This window comes from Zalophus californianus, chromosome 1 (assembly GCF_009762305.2).
Source record: "Zalophus californianus isolate mZalCal1 chromosome 1, mZalCal1.pri.v2, whole genome shotgun sequence".
Lineage (NCBI taxonomy): Eukaryota > Metazoa > Chordata > Mammalia > Carnivora > Otariidae > Zalophus > Zalophus californianus.
Genome location: NC_045595.1, coordinates 53,435,836 through 53,457,491, shown reverse-complemented (window position 1 = coordinate 53,457,491; position 21,656 = coordinate 53,435,836). Strand labels below are relative to the sequence as shown.

General features: G+C 45.1%; 2 protein-coding genes across 2 annotated transcripts in view; one reads left to right on the top strand and one right to left on the bottom strand.

Annotated features, from left to right (window-relative positions):
• SYN2 (synapsin II) overlaps positions 1-21,656 on the bottom strand; it is a 206,058-nt gene that overhangs the window by 31,174 nt on the left and 153,228 nt on the right. Inside the window, exons 2-5 of the mRNA XM_027583091.2 lie at positions 17,100-17,157; positions 15,720-15,811; positions 13,340-13,496; positions 8,556-8,645 (exon numbers count right to left, since the gene is read on the bottom strand). Coding sequence (XP_027438892.2) covers positions 8,556-8,645; positions 13,340-13,496; positions 15,720-15,811; positions 17,100-17,157 — 397 coding nt within the window. The remainder of the gene's footprint in view (positions 1-8,555; positions 8,646-13,339; positions 13,497-15,719; positions 15,812-17,099; positions 17,158-21,656) is intronic.
• Positions 430-11,199, top strand: TIMP4 (TIMP metallopeptidase inhibitor 4). Its single transcript, XM_027583092.2, has 5 exons — positions 430-969; positions 2,154-2,251; positions 2,657-2,771; positions 5,395-5,519; positions 6,181-11,199. Exons 1-5 carry the CDS (start codon positions 831-833, stop codon positions 6,376-6,378), a joined length of 675 nt encoding a protein of 224 aa, XP_027438893.1. The 5' UTR covers positions 430-830; the 3' UTR covers positions 6,379-11,199.

Sequence of the window (21,656 nt, the reverse complement as noted above, 5' to 3'; positions counted from 1 at the left end):
GGAGAGGGCTTTGAAGTCCCAGGTTTGCCCTAAGTGATGGGGTACCCTGTGCTCTGAGCCCCCACCAAGAGCGCTGTCCTCAGCCATCTTCAGAGTCTGAGGCTCTGGATATGGGAAAGGGTTTCTAAAGCACAGACTGCTTTCTCTGACATCTCTCCCCACCCCCCAGCCGACAGCGCCAAGACACACACACACACACCCCAACTTTCTCTGTCCTATTCCATTACTGTTTGCTGTTGCTTTGGAGCCTCATAAATAGGGCATTGAAAACACTTCCTGCAGCTGAAAGAAGCCCTGAGTAGCTTGTCTCATTCCCAGTGTGCAGCTCAGCAAGGGGTCCGTCCTCTCTGTCACTGTCTCTTTTGCCTGTTGTAATTCTGTCTGCCTCTCTCTGACTCTGCCTGTCTCACTTTCTGTTTGTGCCTCTCCTCACTCTTGTTCCTTCACTGTGAACCACAGCCCATCCGTCTTTCTGCCCTCACGCATTTGTTTTTGTTGTGCTTTCTGTCTCTCTGCCTTGACACCACCTTCTTTCCCTGTGCTTTCCCTCTACTCTGTAAGGCTGAATTGCTTGGGCAGGGAAACAGAGGCTAGGGGCCTCTCTCCTGGCTTCCCTCTTCCTTTTACGGAGCCTGCCAGTCAGGAGGGCTGCGGGTCCTACAGCCGTGGGTGGCCTACAGCCAAAGGAGGGAGGAGCCCATCCGGGCGGGACTGGCCCTAGGTCCACCTCAAAAAGCCTGGGGCGAGGGGCGCAACGCGTTCTGGATGAGCCCTGGAGGGCCGCTTTGGTCAGACAGTCCCCGCAGGCTCAGTCGGGGCTTTGCAGTGTCATGCCCCGGAGCCCCCGGACGGCGCCGAGCTGGGCGCTGTTGCTGCGGCTGCTGGCACTGCTGCGGCCGCCGGGGATGGCTGAGGCGTGCAGCTGCGCCCCTGCGCACCCCCAGCAGCACGTCTGCCACTCGGCGCTTGGTGAGTCCGGAGGCCCGACAGGTCCACAGCAGGGGGTGGTTGTGTGGGTTTGGTATGGGGCCGAGGGAAAGGGAGGAGATCAAATACTGCACCAGTTGCCTCCTACTGGGGCTGATGGGTCGGGCAGGGCCGGCGCCATAGCAACCTTGCAAGCACAGAGTCCGGTGGACTTGCAAGGAAATGAAACACCGTGTAAGGGACCCCCATAGCGACCCCCTCTCCCCTGCCTACTGCAATTATGGACTTGAATGACAAGTCACGGGAGCTATCCAGTGATTATTCTGAACTACTGGATGCAGGGAGGGGGAGCCAGGGGCGAGGGGACTGGGTTTTCATTATAAACATCCCACTGTATCCAAGCCTATAACTGATGTTTACTCCATGCACCGCCCCCCACAGCACACTTTTTGCCCTTTCTCTTTCCTCTGCCTGAAATGCCCTTCCCCCATACCCTTAAATTCCTGGCAGACTCCTATTCATCCTTCAAGGTCTTATTCGGGTATCTCTTTTTCCCTGAAGACTTCCTGACTTCTTGGTGCTACCACGGTATCTCTAACAAAAATTTTTGTACTCCCAGTATGCTGTGCTGTTATTCTTTGTAAGTGTATTCTCTACTGGACCAAGAGTTCTGTAGGATGGGGGACCCTGTCTTAATCATGCTTGTGGACCTAGTACCTAGTGTTTGGCCAGGCACATAGAAAGAACTTTATAACCCGTTTTTGGTTAATGCCCAAATGGCAAGAGACAAATTACCTCTGTACAGGGTCAGAACATATTTATTAATTCAATAAACATTTACCCATATCAGCTCTGGGTAGGATCTCTTGAAGCCTCAGCTATATAGGTAGATGACTGCAAACTTCAAGGGGCTCCTTCTCCCTCCTCTACCCTGATGTCCACCTGCAGCCCATTGCAGTCTGGGCTATGGAGAATTAGACTCTCAAAACCAGCAGGTAAAGTATAAAGAGATTATAGGACCCAGTTGGCCTGAGGAGTTTGGAACTTCTAGCAATTGCAGAGGAGGAGTTTCTAGGACCCCACTTTTACACACATGCCCCCCCAACCCAACAAGACCTAAACCCAGGATTCCCCTATAAAATTCTCCAGGGGCCCAGGTCATCCAGATTCCAGATGGACTGCTCCCACAGGTTGCTAAAGGTCCCCTCTTTTCTCTTCTTATGCAGCCATTCGGGCCAAAATCTCCAGTGAGAAGGTAGTTCCTGCCAGTGCAGACCCTGCTGACCCTCAAAAAATGATCCGGTATGAAATCAAACAGATAAAGGTACATGGGGATAGGACAGGGCATTAATCCCTTTGGGCTGTTGGGAGGAGTGGAGTCTGTGTACTGGGAGTGGGGCTGGTAGGCAGGTGACCCGGCTCATTGATCCTGGGGTATTTATGCTGAAGTGGAAGTGGATGACATGTTGGGAGCAGGGCCCACAGGCCCTCAGTGTCCATTCAGTCCTACATCTGCCTGTGTGTGGGGCTACTAGAGGTATTCTCACTGGAATAAACCAAGGTTTAGATTTTTCTTAAGAGAGAAATGACCCAGTTGGGCCATCTGTGTGTACCAAATCCTGAACTAGACTTTTGCTTAATTTTTTTAGATTGAGAAATGAGTTTTTCCTGTTAAGATATAAAGTATAGTCACTGACCCAACACTGCTTTTTTTGTAATTGCCTTTCAGATGTTTAAAGGGTTTGAGAAAGTCAAGGATGTTCAGTATATCTATACACCTTTTGATTCCTCCCTCTGTGGTGTGAAACTAGAAGCTAACAGCCAGAAGCAGTATCTCTTGACTGGTAAGTTAAAGACCAACAAGCGACCCTAACAGTCTCTGTCTTAAGGAAGGCAGTCAAGGAGCCAGGGCTGTCCTTGGGTAGCAAACTGAGCTAGGTGGCATTTTCTCAGGCAGAAAACAGAGCTGTGTTACTAAGAGCCAGCCTCTGAGTGGGGGGAGCCGTGGTAACCTTCCTTTCAGTGCAAGAGGCTTCACTACAGTGATCTTGGCCACTGCTTCACTACTTTAAGGACAGGCTGCTCTCCCAGCCTAGGGCAGCTGCTTCCATTTTTAAACAGTTTTAATTGATGTAAGTTTGATATCTTGAGCCAAAAATCCGCCTCTCTGAAACTGCCCCTTGTGGGTTCAGTTCTACCCTCTGCCCATGATGATCCTTCAGAGGCTCCAGGACCATAAATACACACACTGTAGCTCCAGGCCTGCTGGCCATGGTTCCCAGACCCCTTCCTATCCTGGCCACCTTCTCAAATGGGATATAGCTTGTCCCTGCCCCTCCCCTAGCACAGGCCCCTAAACTGGACACTGCACTACAGGTGATGTCTTGGTTTCGCAGGGTAAATGAGGATTGTGCGTGTGCAACCTCACCCCCCAACACACGTATTATAGTTACTATAGTCTACAATGACATTAACTTCAGATAGCTACATTGGGTCATGATCTTGGCTCAGAGTGAGCCTCTGTGGCTAAATCACATCACAGGTCATATTCTGGGGTGCAGTAAAGCACAAGCCCTAACAGGAGCGTTCAGTCTAACAAGTCTCTATGAACTTGGGCCCAGGCAGGTCTCCGTACTCAATTGGTTGGGACAGGACAGTTACGAAACCACACAAGATTATGACTCTGTAAGTGAATGAATGCAATACTAAATTATTTTGTAGTTCAGGAAAAGAGGTATTTGTGTGATTGTAAACAATTAGGGAAGTTTCACTGTGTAAGTGGGAACTACACTGCTCCTAAAGGAAGAAAAATATTTGGAAAGAAGGCAAGGAAAAGAAAAACACAGCAGGTGGGGAGAATAGGAGGAATCTCTACTATGTGTCCATCCATTCGGCAATCATGACCACCCACTTGCTGCCAGGCCTTGGGCAGGAGGGTGGAGACTCGGTGACAAGCCACAGTCCTCAAAGAGCTCACAGTCCAAGCTTGGCTCTTGAGAAGTCATAGCCATTAGAAGCCATACTGGTAGGGGCTCCCCAGATCTAAGGATGTGGAGTTGTGTTGATTTGGGAGCCTCTGGATAGGAGAGACAGAGGCAGGGCATGCCACTGAGCCCTCCACGTCCCAGGATTAGCAGGCAAGGCCACCTCATTCCCTCTGTGTACCTAGCCCTCTGCCAGGCACTGTGGTGCATCGGGGGAGGAGGAGACATGTTCTCTGCCCTCAAAAACGTCAAGTCTAACTGAGGGTTGGGATAAACAACAAAATACAAGTCTACTGAGAAGTCATCAGTGGTGCCCAGGCTCTTCAGGAGAAGGCACAAGCTCTTTTGTCTAACGTTGAAAGCTCTTGTGACCAGAACACTGCTGACCTCTCCAGCTTTGTCTCCGGCCTTGTGTGAGTGACAGCTCCCAGCTCCTTATTTCCCCCAGAGCTGAACTAAACTACTTGCAGTTGCAGAAGGTGTTCTGCTGGGCTGCACCCCTCCACCTTGCACAAGGTAGTCTCAATGTCCAGAAGTTCTTTCTCTCATTTGTCTGGCAGGGGAACTCCTACCCACCCCTTCAAGGCCCAATACAAGCATCACCTCCTCTGAGACACCTTCCTTGCCGCCCACCCCTTCCACAGATGGAGATAATTGTGCTTTGTTCATTGTTATACTGCATCTTGTACATGATCACACAACAGCATAATTTTTGCCTACTTATCTATCTGCCCTACTGGTTATTAAGCTCCTTGGGGAGGAGATTCTGTCATATTTATTTCTGTATTTCTGGTACCAAGTCATAGTAAGTAGTTGCTCAGTGAGTAATTGAGTGACTGAGGTTCTAAGAGAGGTGTGGGCTAAGGTGGTCAGAGATGGCTTTGAGGACACTGTGGTACTGAAAAGGGTCTTTGGAAGCTAGGAAAGAATCTGATAAGTAAAGAGGGGGAACTTTCCTTGGGGAGAGACTCACCAAGACAGGTATCAATGGGGTGGGAGACTAGGCTGTGTAGATATTGGGAAGGGTTAGAAAGAGGAAGGGACCTATTATTTATGGAAACTTCTGTGGGCCCAAGCTGTGCTGGGAACTTTACAGACATTCTCTCATTTAATCCTGACAACTTATTACTTTCATCTTTGAGCAGAGAAATTATGTGACTTTCTTAAGGTCATACGGCTATAAATGAGAGAAAAGAAGGGGGTTGTACCAACAGTCTGCCTTTAAAGCCCATGTTTTTCTCTCTACACCACACTAAAGGAAAAGGTCTTCATCCCACAACTCTCTCTCATACAAACATAATCTGTTAATATCTTTGATATAAAAATTATAGAGGCTTTTCTGGTTCTTTCATTGAGCCCCATGTCACCACTGCCACCAAGAAGCCATTGAAAAAACTGCAATTCTGGGCTATTTGAGGACCTGGGCTCTTGGAGCTCCATGAGCATATTCCTCATGCTAGGTCTTCCTCCATTCCCCTTGAAGGTCAGATCCTCAGTGATGGAAAAGTCTTCATCCATCTGTGCAACTACATCGAACCTTGGGAGAACCTGTCCTTTTTGCAGAGAGAAAGTCTGAATCACCACTACCATCTGAACTGTGGCTGCCAAGTAAGGGAATATTATTTGCAAGGTCTTTTGGGGGTGAGGGAAGGGTCTTGAGCCTTGTAGCTTTACTCTTCATGTATTCCTTCCTTTGTGCATACATTTATTCACTTATTGTACTATATTTGAAATCTGCCATGGATCAGGTACTGTATGAAGTTGGGGATGGGAAAGCAAGATGGTCCATAGTCCATGATCCCAAGATGGTCAATGTAAGTCCATACTTACATTTTGGCTGGGAAGGTGGCCATCATTTAAAGAAAGAGATAATATAGCTACCATTTAAAGAGAGTCTACTTTTTGCCAGACCCTGTATTGGTGTATTTATTTAAAATATTTAATTTAGTCTTTATAACAAATTTATGAAGATTTAAGATTTCCATTTTAAGGTGAAGAAATTCATGCTGTAGGAAGTGAAGTGATTTGCTCAAGGTCAGCGGTGGACTAAGGACCTCAGGCCTGTCTGACTCCAGAGATATCATTTGAGAGGCAATACTGTATGTTAGGAGATAGGGGAAAGGGAACTCAGGAGGAAGTCTGGGGACTAGGAAAGGCTTCAGGAGTCAGGGGCATTTGAGCTGGGTTGTAAGGATATGTAGGAGTCTGAAAGGCAATAATGGAAAAAGGACACCCTACTCACGTTGATGTTGTGTGGCTATGACTCTAGATTACCACCTGCTATACAGTGCCTTGTACCATCTCAACCCCCAACGAGTGCCTCTGGACAGACTGGCTGTTGGAACGGAAGCTCTATGGGTACCAGGCCCAGCATTATGTCTGCATGAAGCATGTTGATGGCACCTGCAGCTGGTACCAGGGCCGCCTGCCCCCCAGGAAGGAGTTTGTTGACATCATCCAGCCCTAGTAGGGGCCAGTGACCATCACATTCCTTCAAGCATCGTGAAGCCCAAGCCAGTTCTCCTTCCCTGTGGAGCTCTGGCTGTCACCACCCGCCTCACCACTGCCAGCCAATGGAAAGTACCAAGTGGATGGTCTGGCTAGTGTTAGGATAGGGATGGGGCATGTTATAGCTTGTGTCCAAATGCCAGCTCAACACCTGTCAAGGGTCAGGGAAAGTAACATGACTTTTCTAGCCAGCCTTCAGCCCATCTCCCCTGCCTCCCAAACGCTTTTAGTCTAGCTGAAACCTGTTACTGAAAGTTTTGATTTTGGCTTAGTCTGTTTTCTAAAGCCAGAACTATTCCTTTTTCTCCCCAGGAGAGTGTGTTTTCTCTTACCTTAACTGATCTGATGGGGGAGAAATGGTGATTATTATACATATGAGATAATATAGCCTTGCTATGTACAATACCAGAAGGTGGGTTCACAGAATCAGAAACAAGTTGATTTGGAGGAATGAAAAGAACAACCCACTATGGCCGTATGCCCTTTACTCATGTCCCAACTCATCCTAATCCTCTCATATACTTTCATCTGTTTGGGTAGACACTTGGGGAATACAGAGTCACTCAATGTGAGACTTGCAATGACTTAACCTCCCTTCACATTCTATAATCCCCTGTATACCATTCCGGGCAGAGGTTCTGGCCCAGTTAACATACCTCTTTGGACAAGAATAGACTTAGGTATTGTCTCTCCAGGTTAACTATCCTTAATGCCCTCAACTGATGTCCATAAAGTTTCTCCTGTTTCTTTTAGAAAGTCATTCTCTACTAGATTACTAATGTCTTTATTCCTAATTCAGAATTTTTTTTAAGCCAAAAAAGCCTTTCTCTTGTAGAGATGAAATTCCCCTTTAGCTTTTGACACCTCAGAGACAGGACACTTGGGGGCAAAAGCTGGTAGATGGGGAACATATTTTGCAACTGTTACAACTGTTTTCAGTGGTTAGCCCTGCTAGACTTTATGGCAGGAAAAAAGCCAGCTTTGTTCCCTGTCTGCCCTAAAGTTCAGTCCCCTCATCACTGCGTGTTAGACTCCCTGAGAACTCCAAGCACAGACCCCTTAGTGTTCCTTAGATTCTGCAAGGCTTCCTGGTTTGCCCTGAAAGGGAAAGCCCTTATGTTCATCTCAAGGATTTATGAAGGATGGGGGCTTAAAGTTCCAGAGCCTCTCCCTGGCAAAGATGAAGGAGGTAGTTCTTTTCAAGTCCCAAGGTTACCATTCATCTTTTTTGTGTGGTTTGCTAATAAGCAGGGCCATGCCTAATATGCCAAATGAAAGTTCTTGATTCACAGAAATGGTTCAAATGGAGATCCCTTTTGGAGTAGGGAGTGGGAGGGGGAACAAACATGATCTCTGTCCCACAGTACAACACTGGAATGCTATGGCAGAGAGTCTCCATTGGTGGATTAAGCAGGATCCCCAACTGACCAAGCAGGCCTGGGGCAGAGGATATAGGGTCAGAGAGGAAGAAGGGAATTGAGCTAGAGGTTGTCATAAAGGAAAAACATTAGCTGTAGCCTCTGCACCAACCAACCATGCCATCTCTCTGTTCCTTCTGACATCCTAGCATGGCCTCAGAGAAGGCATAGATGTTAACCCTGTCTTATCACAATCTTCAGGAAACCAAAGGAATGGAAGGGGCTGGTGAATAATAATAGGAACAATACCTTATGTCCGAGGAGTGCTTCACACTCTTCCAGAAGGCTATTACTTAATCTCACTTACATTTTATAAATACCATATTAGATATCCTGGTCAGGAATAATTATGCCCATTTAAATTTCCTATTGAAAAACTCACTCACCAGGAATCTAACTCATCCAGTGACATGTGGCAGGCCCAGGGCTAGAACCCAAAACAGTAGGATCTTCTGACTGTTGATCCATAGATTTGTTACTTTCTCAACTTGAAAAAATGCCCTTGTTTCTGCTCCTTCCCTCTTTGGTCTGCAAACTTCGTAGACAAGGGGTTATCAATTAAAATTCAGCTGCTCTAGCCCCACAAAGCAGGTCCACAGTTCAATCCCAACAGAGTCTCTGGGGTTGAAATGCTGAGGCCCTCTTTAGGGCTCCATAATCACCATGTGGCTCAGAATATAAACAGCAGAGTAACTAAAGTCCCCACTCAATCACTTACCATCTCTTTATGGTTGGGGTAGTATGTCTGCTCAATGAGTGGGAACTTTTCTCCCCCCAATGTCTTGTAGATGGCGACCAGCTGGGCAAACTGCAAAAGAGAAGCGAATGTTTCAGCTTATCTAGGCACTGCAACAGACAGACAAACATCAGTCTATCAAACAAATATTTATTGAGCATTTGCTCTGTTGGGGACTTTGTACAAAACATCAAGGATATAAAAGAGGTGTACAATTCTTATTTTTAAAGAACACATGTGTTAGTTGGGGAAGGGAGAGAGAATGCACTTTCATTCATTCATTACCTATACAATTTTAATGATATTTCATTCATTCCTCATATCAAATTGATAAACTAGGTATTTTATCATCTTTATTTTACATATGAGGCTCAGAGACAGTAGAAAAGGTTCCTGAAGTCACAGAGCTGCAAAGAGGTGAAGCTGTGATTGAAATTTGGATCTCTAACCTTAAACACTTGCATCTCTAGAGATGACAATTGATAAAGCTAGATAGGTAACATGGGGACAAGTCTTGAAAGTTCAAATGCTAAGAAAGGAATGGTAACTGTCTTCTGCAGGCAGTATGAAGTCATAAGAATTTGAGCAGGGGTCATGAATAAAGCTGTTAATTTAGGAAGATTTTGATGCTCATGGTATGCAGGATAGACAGACCTAGTCTCTCTAGGACTTACTACTCATCTAAGAACTGAAATCACTAGATCCTTCACCTAGGAGAATCCAGAACAACTCTATGAAGAAGTGGTAAGAGGTGAGGTACACATACTTACAGTGTGAGGGTTGAAAAGTGTTTGGCAAACATCTAGCACCCCCTGGAGTCCCCTGCCCCCACATTTTATAAGTGAAGAAACTGAAGTCCAGAGAGATCACTTGCCCAAGGTCATATCATAGTTGAGCTGGATTCATAGCCAGGCCCTTTTATTTCCAATCTATAACTCTTCCTGCTCCTTCACATGACTGCCTTTCAGACTCTGCAGAGACCATGCTCTTCCCGTAGGAAACACACAGGACTTTCTTGCTCAATCCATTCAAACACATACCCACCCACACACCTATCTCCAGTGCACTGGCAACAAGAGTAATCCAGCATCTTCCCTCTAGTGCTACTTAGGTTAGTTTACACTCTAAATCACTGGTAGCTGGAACTACTAGAAGGAAAAGTTGCCAGGTCAAACTTGCCTTCTATTTATCAGAGAAAGGAAAGCTAACATTTTTCAGAAGCTCAGGTCCTATTCTCTATAAGGGATGTTGGTAGATGAGACAGTGGGGACAGGGGGGCATGGGGGGAGGAGTAGAAACTTAGAACTGGGCTGTTAGAAAACTGGGTTAGAGTCTTCTGGTTCTTGTTCTGCCTTTAACTTGCTAGGTGTCCTTGAGCAAATGATTTCTCCACTCCAGGCCTCGTTTTCTTCATATGTAAAATGAAAGGAGTGAATTTGATCAGTTCCTCAAAATTTTTACCATAAAGGAACATCATTTTATTACATTTCCTCCCGAACTCCATTATCAAACTCTAGTTTAAGTGATCATATATTGTGATCCTTTTGCTGGCAAGGATAGAATTTTATTATTTTTGAAATGCTGGAAAATGTTGGAATTTCTGGGTCACTCCCCTTTGTGACACAGCTGGTGACTACAGATCTTGAAGGCCTCCGCCAGAACTGAAAGCATGATTCAGGGACTCTCAAGCCCTCAAGGTTTTGTTATTGAAAGAGGCTTTAGAGAGTCTCTAGACCAGACATCTCATTTTACACATGAGGATACTGAGGCTAGAGAAGCAAAGGAAAGCATAGGTTCCCAGATCATGCCTGGAATTGGGAACTGCACTAGGACAGCAGCCAGGTAGGTCTCCCTGCCCATTGCATGATCCACTGTACCCTGCTGTCCTCACTATTCTTTGGTTTTTCAACTTGCTTTGACTGTCAAGACCAACCCCTCGGACTTTTCTTGCCCTCTCTGATTCTCTCCATCACTCCATCTGACCTTTAAGTCCTGCCTGCCCACCTTGGCTGGCCTGAATTCCTGTTCTGCCCCTGGATACCTGCCTGAGCTCCCAAGGCTCTCCAGCATCGCCGGCGAGCTCATGCCAGCTCTGCCTAACAACCTCTGTCCTGCTGCAGCCCACGCCCTGGCATGACACCAAGGCATGTGGGGCCTTATCTTTCCAGCATGTGGGAGAGTTACACAGACACCACAGCGATGCCAGGAAGGCCCACGGCAAAATCCCAGAGTCCTGGGACAGCAAGACTAAATGGCAGCCAGTTCCCAGGCACTAGTTAGGTCCCTGGGAGCTCACCCTACCCTCCTCCACTTTATCTCCAGCAGTCCCTATCTGCTCAAGGTTCTGGGCTTGGCATATAACCCCTGCCTCCTTGGAAACTTAGCACAAGCACAGTTACCAATTAAACAAATGTAATATCTGAAAAGGGTTATTTCCTCTATGCATAGACAAAAGAATGGATTTAGGAGGTAGGGGTGGTGTTGGCAATGAATAGGAAGATAATGTTCATTATCACCATTTCTTCAGTGAATCAGTAAAGACTTCTTGCAAGAAATGAGATTTCAGGATCAGTCTGAGTTTAATATGTTATCCTTAGCCCTCCTGGAAATAAATGCTTTAATTCAACTCTTGTGCCTTTGTCTCTAAAAAACCCAGATGGAGTGCTAGGATTTTTAGATAAATTTGCAGCAATATGGTATGGTGGCATTCTTGCTTTCTCTGGAATGCTACCTTCACTGATAGGGCTACTTCTGCTTCCAAAATCCCAAGGCACAGCCTGCCCTGACCAATTTATAATAGCAGATGTGCTCAGAGACACAGTGATGCAAAGTAGAGCCTTAACAACCCCACTGAGGTCACCCCTCATACCAAGAGCAGTCACAATAAAGAAATATAGAAAATATGAACAAAAGTCATTATCTCAGAGGGACCCTCCCTTCACAGTCACCAAATTTGTTCACTCCCATTAACAAGCAGAGAACAATATATAGAATGCCATTAGTGTGGCAGGGGCTTAATGAAAATGAAGGGAGAACTTGGTACCTGGCCAGGGAGCCTTGCTGTTCTCATGTGATGCCAAAGGCAATGTGCTGGGATTGTGAATGGGTGAGAATGTGAACCTTCACCAGATCCCAGATCCCAGGAGGGGCAAAGCCCTAGGCATAGGTTCACGGATCCTCCCACCCTGGCTTCTGGCATAGTTTTGGAACATGAAGGAGGGTACTATTTTCTTTAAGAGATCCTAAATACTAGGGGACTATAACAACCAGGCTGGCAAACTGGTGGCAGGTGCTACAATTATCCCTAGTTTACAGACAAAGAAACCAGGCACAGAGAGGTTTACTTAGAAGAAAATAACTAGCAATAGCAGAATCATTCTGTGTGGCCATGAAGGAGCCAAATTCTAGCAGGTATTGAAAGGGTGGGGAAGGAAAGAGCTAGGGCTTATGTGCAGTAGGGAAGGTTGTGTGACTAGGGGGAAAAAGGAGGTCCTAGAAAAGAAACTTGGTGAAGGCCTCAAATATGCTCTTCTGTGATTAGTAACACATTCAAATCATACAACTCTTTTAGCTTGTTTCTGCAAAACTCTAGGCTTCTTAGATGCCTCAGGCCAGAGGCATATGAATGAGTGGTGATCAGGAACCCAGCCCTCCCTCCTCAACCACAGCAGCTCCCACTGACTCCTCATTCATTGGTATTTCTCTTACACTGTGAGGTCTCCCTGGTTTCCAAGGGAATGGGAAAACTGTGAGTTCAGGTGTGAGGAAGAGATCAAAAGCAAAGGTGATGGGTCCATCTGGTTAAAAAATATCCCCTCCGGGGCTCCTGGGTGGCTCAGTCGTTAGGCGTCTGCCTTTGGCTCAGGTCATGACCCCAGGGTCCTGGGATGGAGCCCCGCATCAGGCTCCCTGCTCAGCGGGGAGCCTGCTTCTCCCTCTCCCTCTGCCTGCTGCTCCCCCTGCTTGTGCTCTCTCTCTCTCTGTCTCTCTGTATCAAATAAATAAATAAAATCTTAAAAAAAACCACATACACACCCTCCAACTCCCTGGGTGGTAGAGAGGCACGGGGTCTGAGAACTTCCGAGTGACCCTTGGCAAGCCAGGGTGACAGCTGAAGTGACTTTTGTTTTTTTTTTTAAGATTTTATTTATTTACTTGAGAGAGAGAGAGCACATTAGAGGGGGGAGGGTCAGAGGGAGAAGCAGACTCCCCGCTGAGCAGGGAGCCCGATGCGGGACTCGATCCCGGGACTCCAGGATCATGACCTGAGCCGAAGGCAGTCGCCCAACCAACTGAGCCACCCAGGCGCCCTGAAGTGATTTTCGAAAAACAAGAGTTAGAGGATGTGATGGGAGCAGGTGCTTCCTTCTAAGAGGGCAGCCTGGAGCAGCAGTTATAGGAACTGGGTCCCCACTGGCCTTAGGCCTTGCCAATAGAACATTCAGAGGCAAGAAACAGGTATTTTTATTCTTGTATCTTATATGGCTGAGGGCACAGCTTGCAGACTTATAAGGACTTCTTTACAGAATCTTTGTGTGACTTTGTTGTGAGGCCAAAAGCCCACTCTACATCAAAGGCAGCCCAGCCCTTGATGATCATGTTTTATTGGGAGAGCCCACCCTACCCCATGTCTCATCTGAAACACCGCTCACATCCTCTCAGCTGTGCCTAGTGCATCTTGATTACCAGTGGTCCCTCCTGGGGGACTGGGAGATGCAGGACCTGGACCCTACCCTTTTACCGGGGAGGAAGGGGGCCTCACTCACCACCCATGGCTTGTCACAGAAGTTGTAAATGGATTCCAGTGAGTTGATGCTGGGGAGGCCTGCGTACTGCATGCCAATGATAAGGTGGCGGAAGTCCTCATTCTCTGCCATGCCGAATGCATGCTGCCGGATAAGCACAAAGTCTGGCCGGAAGGACCTGGTAAAAATGTAGAGGCAAGTTTCCCATCAACCAGCCCCTCAGGTCATATATCATCTTGTCTCCTATTTCCAAAGCCCTAGACAGAGAAGGGGTGTTAAGGGTCACCTGACGTAAGCCCTTCATTTTATTGTTCTCTTATGGACTAGGAAGTGAGGTATTATGGCACCTCTTAAAGGAGATTTAAGGGACAGGTGTCTGAAGTTCCCTTATTCCTCTGGATTAAGCATTGTCTTTTTCTAAGGTACAAATCCCCTCAGGAGGGAAGAAACACTTTCAGACCCTCACATCTTAAATGAATAAGAATTTACCTGGTCCCTTGGGGCAATAAGAGAGCAGAAGCTCCTTGTGGCTTCAGAGTTTGTGCTCGAAGAGCGCCCCAGTAGACTTTGAAGACATAGTTGCCTGACTTCACCACCCTGCCACGGAGATCCCTGATCTCAGTGTCCTATTCTGACTCCTTAAAACTGCTCCTTAAAAAGCAATGCCCTCATCAGGCCCCGAGAAGAGCAAGGGTCCAGGATGGCTGAGAATAGATGCCAAACTTCCCAATGTTATTCTTCCAAAGCGTACACCAGGGAGGGGTACAAATATTTTTCGAAGAACTGAGGTTGAGCAATGGCTACAGGAAGCACTAGGAGTACAGAATGTTCCCATGCATGGGAAGGCTCCCTGCGTTTTCCCTCTAGCCAGCAAAGCTCCTCAGCTGCTCCATCTTCATGCCCTGACTCCAAGGGAACCCCCCCACCTTCCCAGAGAGTCAGTTCTGTAGCAGCATTCTCCCTCAAGGCTCTGGAGCTTGCCAGTTTCACACCATATGCAATGACCCACCTGGTTCTCTGCCCAGGCACCCATTCAACCCCCACCTACAGCTCCAGTACCACCTGGGCTCAGAGATCAGTCTTTTAAAGTAGGGGTGGAAGAAGCCCTCCTCAGTCACTAAAGGAATGTAGCATCAAGTCAGTATGGCATGTACTGGAGCTGTTCTGATCTCCTTGTGCCCCAGTTCTGGGAAACTGGCTCCAGCTGTATGCTTGATTTTCCTCTGAAAATTGTATGCCAGTTATAGGAACTAAGCCCTAGATTTCCTACACTGGCCAGCTCTTAAGTTCCTACATGCGTACCTGGAAGGGCCTGCCTTAGTTTTGCCAGATCCCTCCTGGCACCCTTCTACAGACCTTTCTGTCACCACCTACCTGTGTGCATGCATCCTTATGACTCATCTACCTGCAGATGGAGGGGCCCATCATTCTCTCTTGAGCTCGCTCCCCACTTGGACGGACATCTATTTTTCTGTCCTCCTCATCTCTAGGATGGAGGAGTTTACATCTCCTGTTGTTAGGTTCCAGACACCTGAGTGTTGCCTTCCCTGTCACTGAGCCAGTTCCTACTGGACACCAGAGACCTCAATGTCAGGATGCTGTAGGTTGAGGTAGGGTAGAGGATGAAGTGAAAATTCTTCCTGGCACAAGATTCTGTATCTGAAAACCTGACACCATGCTGAGCCCCTGGGAAAAATGACACTGTGGAAACCATTTTTCCCCATCTGGAATTCTTGTTACTTCCCTCACAGAATTATTTTATTAAATTTGATCACATCTGTAAGTTACCAAGCACACTACCTGGCATGTAAGTGCCCTGTACCTGCAAATTTTCTTCCATCCACAATGTCCCTTCCAACCTAGACTTTCCTGACTTACGAATTCCCAGGACTGAGGAACAAAGAAAGAGTACAGGGCTGGGAGTTAAGAGAATTCACATAGAAACACAAGGCTCTGCTACTAACTCACTGAGTGAATCTAAGCAAATCAATGTAAAGTAGGAGTTTGAACTAGATCAGAGGTTTTCAAACTTTTTTTCTTTTTTTAAGCAATGGAATCCTGTTTTCCAGGGAAAATATATACAGAGATAAAAGCACAAAAATCACACTGGTGGAAGTGGGGCTGGAATCCTAGGACCCCTCTGGTAGGAGTCTGGTCACCTCTAAATGAGTCCTGAGTCCTTTCTCTACCATTGGACTAAGAGTTCCCTGAGAGTGGGAGCTGGTTTTCTCTGCCTTCTTCTGCCACTTCTACGTTGACACAGCATACATCATTAACTTCTGTACTATATATATGGCACTGCCATTCCACTCCAACACTTGACTTTGAAACCACCTATGCAAACCAGAGACAGTAACTCTGAAGACAGTGACAGTGACCCTGAGGAGAGAAGGGACCTTACCGGACAACCTTTGTGCCATTCCGGAGCACCTGCATATCCACAGCATAGGTCCCATCTGCATGGGCCACAAGGTTGAGCTCTGAAAATTCCGCCTGGAAAATAACAGTGGGGGATTAAGAGGGTAGATTTCATGTTATGTGGGTTTTTTCTTTTTTTTAAACTACAATTAAAATTGTAGTAAAAAAAATTAAAAATAAATAAATAAAAATAACTGTAGGGAAATAAGCCCATAGTCCTGGCTTTGCCAAGTTCTCCACAGAACAGCAGCAGCTCTCCCACCAAATATTCATTCAGTTTTCAAAGCATTTTCACAAACTAATTTCATCTCACTTTCATAGCAACTCTGTGAGGGAGGAAGGACAGAGATAATTCTCCCCGTTTACCAAAGAAGCAGTTAAGTGACTTTCTGGACAAATAAAATTTATTGTTGGCAGAGACAGGAGCAAAGCTCAGGTCTTCTGACTACTCTGTGCTGCCTTTCTATAGAGAGGGAATGCAAACTGGGGCAACATGCCCTCTGTCAGTCTGAACATAAAAACACTAGATTTTAGTTTAGGCAACTGGGTGTTACTTCTGCTCTGCCCCCAATTAGCTCCATGGACTTGTCCTCCTGGGGGTCGGGTGGGGGAGGAAGTGTTTCTTTCATCTATAAAATGGGAATAATTTTTAATCAACCTTGCCTATCCAACAAGTTGTTTTAAGAACTGAATACAATAATGGGTAGGAAAATACTCTGTAAATCACAGCACACTGTGTAAAGAATGATGAGTAACTTCTATTATTACATAGAAAGTACCTGCATTGTTTAAACTGGACATCCCCCTCTCCACCTAAATGGACTTAATTTCTATTTATCATGAAGCAAAGGGTGGAGGAAGATTTAAAAAAAGGGGAGGGGCTTTCAGGATTTCACTACATTAAAAGAAGTAGGGGTGTGTTGTGTGTGTTTTAATTCTCTCTGAAGTGTAGCTTCTTGCCCAGAGTAGGCAGCATTGGAGGCTGCACAACTGAATGGCAGATATGTGCCAACCCAGGAATATCATGCCATCAAAAACATGGAGGTGTGGCCAGGGTCCCAGGAAGACATTCCCCTAAGGTTTTCCTCGGCCTGAGAACGTAGAAGAGAGCCCTAAGAACCACATTCCTCACTACTTTACAGACAAAAGCACCATGAAAAGAAGTCAGGGAAGTTGAAAGGCAGCCTTCATGGCCATATCTCATAGAGAGAAAAGCCCCAGGGAACAAGGTGAGGGAGAGTAGATGGAGGGCCTGGAATCCAGGGACAAACACTGTCCTCCACTCTGAAGACTAGATGATTCACTCTGGGATGTCAAGAGAGAACAATGATGCAGATGTAACTCTGGGCTTTCAGGTAATTACCTGTTCCACTTTGATGTCATAATCTCCAAGGACTTTTTTACCCCGGAAGCACTTGGCCCTGGAAAAGGAAAACAAAAACAAAACCAAAACCAAAATCAAACCAAACAAAAAACACACAAATTCGTTTTGTACAAGTGTATGAGATCAGAAATTTACTATCATAAAGAAGAAGACCACAGCAGACAGAACCCCAAAATGAGAGTCAAGAGAACTGGGATAGGGTTGGACCCTAACTCAACTACTAGATCATCATGAGAGACCCTCAAGCAAACCACTTCCTCTCCTTTACACTCAGTTTACCCATCCATAAAATAATCCAACGCACTTTTTCACTCCCAGGTTTTGGGATTTTATAGTATCCTTTGTCTTTGGGCTACAAAAGAAGTTTAGAAGTAGGAATTTCTCTAATGTGATTCCCGGTAAAGACCAGGTCAGTACCACACATCTCTATATACTTTCCTTATCTTCCCCCATCACTCTGATTTTCTAGTTGGGTTCTACCCTTGGAATTTTAGTTTTCAAAGAAACTATTATCATTTTACCTCTTCATACCTATACTTCCAAAAAGGATTTGAGGCAATTAATAATTTAAAAGGCAAATATAACCAACAAAGTAAGGATCAAAGGACAATCAGTGAATGACAGAGCATTAATTATACCAGAAATTTTAAAAGGTAGGAGGCTGAGAAAAGTTACTATAATTGAACACAAAACCTATTCTGTATTTCTGAATTCCAGTCAAGAAAACTAGTCAGGTTTAGTTATACAGTACTTACCATCTTCCTATCTTGTCACGGATCTAAAGGAACCTCACATTAATGCGTCAGGGACTTCAGAGCCACTTGTAAGTAGACTGTGTTCATGTTTACATTGATATCCATTTCTACTTTGCCTTTAATCTCCCCCTCTCCACCCTCCAAAAGATTTTCTTACCCATCCACTTAGGCTAGTTCTCCATGTGTGTAAAGGGCCTTTCCATGCTATACCTGTTAGTGAGGCTGGTCTTTCCCAGTGTTTGAAATTTCAAATTAGCATATTTCACTGGAGGTTTCTAAAAGTCCCTCTCCAAAATAAAGGGATAAACAACATTTATTGGGCATAATGTTCTAGGAATTGTGTGCAAGTTGCTTTCAAGAACATCTCATTTAATCCTAATAACAATTTATGATATAGGGAGAAAGGTCTTCATTTTTGAGATGAGGAAACCAAGACTCAGAAGGGAAAAATAGTGTATTCAAGGTCACATGGCAAGTTAGTGACAGAGCCAGTATTCACACCCAAGTCTGAGTCCAGTGCTCCTGGGGCTGTATAGTCATCTCCCTCTGCTGATTCATTCCCTCCATCTTCATTCCCACCATTACAAAAACTGACTTGTCATGTGTGCTGCACTGCATGTTTTTTCCCCCATTTTCCTTCTTCCGCTCAAAAGGGACTTGATGTTGTGAGCACTAGTTCTACTACAAATACTTCCTACCCTGGTTCCTGTGAACTACCCAGGACAAGGCCACGCTATTTCCTTTCCTCTCTGCTGGAACAGTCTGTTCTAGGAAGTTGTCATTTGTCCTATCCAAGTCCCTGGCCACCCTCAAATTGTTCCTCAGAGGCACTCAGCCATCCTGGAGCTGGATCACTGAAGCGATCCCCCAACCTTTGCCCCAATAACTCACTAGCCTTCATCAACTTGCTTCCACAACCCTGTTCAACACTTATAGCTCAGCAACCATCTCCAGCAAGGGGCCTGGACCCTATGCTGTCCCTTTGGCTACTATTCTAACTTATTTATGGACTTAAATGATAATCTACACATGGCACTATCACTGCTCTGTAGGTCTTAGACTCTGTAGGCCTTTGTTCAGGACTAGAAAAAGGAGAAATGGAGTAAATGACCCTGCAGTTTCCTTTCTTGTATTGACAAGGTGTGTCTGCCTTATTACCCGCAATGTTTTCCTGATGCTTCCTCCTATCTTCCTGTCTCAAAATAGCTCTTGTTCTGTGAGTTAAGTCTCAGAGACATTAACAATAACCTCTCATTCTGTTAGGCATAGGATACCTTGCACTTTCAAAGCACATTCCTTGCCTTATTTGTTCCTTACAACTTAGTGAAGCAGCCAAGGCAGATAACACTGTTCATTGGACCGATGGAGAAATTGAAACCCAGAGCAGTGAAATAATATGCCCAAACCACAGAAAAGTTCATAGGAGCTAAGCTTAGAACTAAGAGTTTACATGTAGGTGCTTATGTGTTACCAAGTATTTTAATTCACTCACTTATTTTGTGAGTTTACAATACTGATATTGAAGTATATTTATAGATTCTGGCTGGGTTTATCTGCCACTTCCTGCACCTGCCCATTGACAAAGTTGGCTAATGATACTGTTTTCATGCCTTCTCCCCGCCCCCACCTCTCCAATGATCTTAATGCCTTTTCCTTAAGGTAATTTGTCCTGTTGAAAATCTTAGTCTGTGTTTCCTGACTCCAGGTCACTGACCTCTGTTGGCTGAGCACAGTCTTTTGGAAAAGGACCTAAGATGGCAGACAGATGGGGCACAGAGCCTTCTTCTGGACAATGAGCACATTTTCCTAGCCCTAGCCCTTGGAAATTTAGGTTCCAGATATTTTCATGAAAAATTTTATGACTTATAAGCAAGTGACAGAAGTACCTCTTCATACTAAGAGAGCACTGTTAGGAGGCAGCGTGTTAGAATCCAGGGGAGTTGTGAATCACAGGGCTCTGAAATTATAGTCTGGGTGGGAATCCTAGATGTACCCTTTCCTGGCTCTGTGACCTTAGGCAAGTGGCTTAAATTAAAAAAAAAAAAAGTATGTCATATGGTGAAATCAATCAATCGACCTTCAAAAGTACATAAAAGAATAAGATAAAAAATAAGTTTCTCCTTTCTCATTTCTTTTTCATCACACATAATCCCCATTATCAGTTGCAAGCATATCCTTCCAGTGTGGGGAAAATGTCTGCACACGTATATGTTTCAAACATACATGTAGCATCACGCTATGTAAACTCTTCTTTTTTGAACCTTGATTTTTATTGCACTGAAAAATACATCTTAGTGATATGCTTTCAGCACATACTGATGGACTTCTTTCTTTTTAATAGTTGCATGAAATTCCATTTGAAGATCATACAGTAATTTCACCAATATATATTGGTGAGCATTTAGATTTCCAGTTTTGGGGTTGTTTTTGCCATTATAAACAGTGCTATAATGGCTAATATTTAAGAATATATCCATAGGAGGGGATCCTGGGTGGCGCAGTCAGTTGAGCATCTGACTTTTGGTTTCAGCTCAGGGCATGATTTTGGGGTCCTGAGATCGAGCCCTACATTGGGTTCCGTGCTGAATGTGGAGTCTGCTTTCTCTCTCCCTCTGCCCCTCCCTCTCTTTTCTAAAACAAATAAATAAATCTTAAAAATATATATATCCAGGGGCACCTGAGTGGCTCAGATGGTTAAGCATCTGCCTTCGGCTCAAGCGATGAAGTCCTGGGATAGAGCCCCACATTGGGCCCCTGCTCAGCGGGGATCCTTCTTCTCCCTCTCCCTCTGCTGTTCCCCCTGCTTGTGCTCTCTCTCTCTCTCTCAAATAAATAAATAAAATTCTTGAATATATATATATCCATAGAATATATATATCCACAGAATATATATATATATATATATATATATATATATATCCCCATAGGAAAAAAGAATACATCCATAGGATAAATAACTTATTTTTTCCAACTGTACTGAGATATAATTGACAAATAAAATTGTATACATTTAAAGTGTGCATCATGATGACTTAATATACCTATACTTTGTGAAATGGGATTAACACACTCAGGTTAATTAACACATCTATCACCTTGCATAGTTACCATTTTATGTGTGTGTGGTGAGAACATGCAAGATCTACTCTCAGAAAATTTCAGGTATACAATACAGTATTATTAACTATAGTCACCATGTTGTACATTAGAAGGATAAACAATTTATTGCAGAATTGCTGGTGCAAGGAACAGACACAGTTACAGTTTTTACTGATATTGCCACACTGCCCACCCCCCATAAGGAAAATATACCACTCTTCTCAGTGTTTGAAAGTTTGGGAAAGTTATTTCACCTCCCTTAGTTCCCTTCTCCTTCCTCTAACCCCCACAGTTCCTTGCATAAACTGGGCACAAAGAACTTTCTGACTGGCGGTCTTGTCAAATCAGCCCAAATTCACCTCCTTTGCTCAATCCTAAACAGAACCCAAGATGTACATCCTTGAAGCACAGACTAAAAATATCTATGGTGCCTGTGTTGTCAATTTCCCCCTATTGTAACATTTTCTTAATAAGCCTAGCAGCTGAGGATCTATGTGAGTTTAATGGCTTGCAGCTTCCTTGATGGGCCAGCCAATGAACCATCTCACCTTACTGCTAAAATGAGTAGAGGCTTCTAGATTTAACTCTTCTTACTCAAGGCAATGAATACGCTCACCAATTCCTATCCAACCAGGGCTTGTGAGGCTGAGGAGCGTGATTTCAGACACTTCTCTGCTAAGGC

Excerpts from the sequence above, each read along its gene's own strand:
- TIMP4 (XM_027583092.2), top strand. The coding sequence starts at position 831 with ATGCCCCGGAGCCCCCGGACGGCGCCGAGCTGGGCGCTGTTGCTGCGG. Across the intron at positions 970-2,153 it reads CGTCTGCCACTCGGCGCTTG|CCATTCGGGCCAAAATCTCC; the intron begins GTGAGTCCGGAG and ends CTTCTTATGCAG. Across the intron at positions 2,772-5,394 it reads GAAGCAGTATCTCTTGACTG|GTCAGATCCTCAGTGATGGA; the intron begins GTAAGTTAAAGA and ends TTCCCCTTGAAG.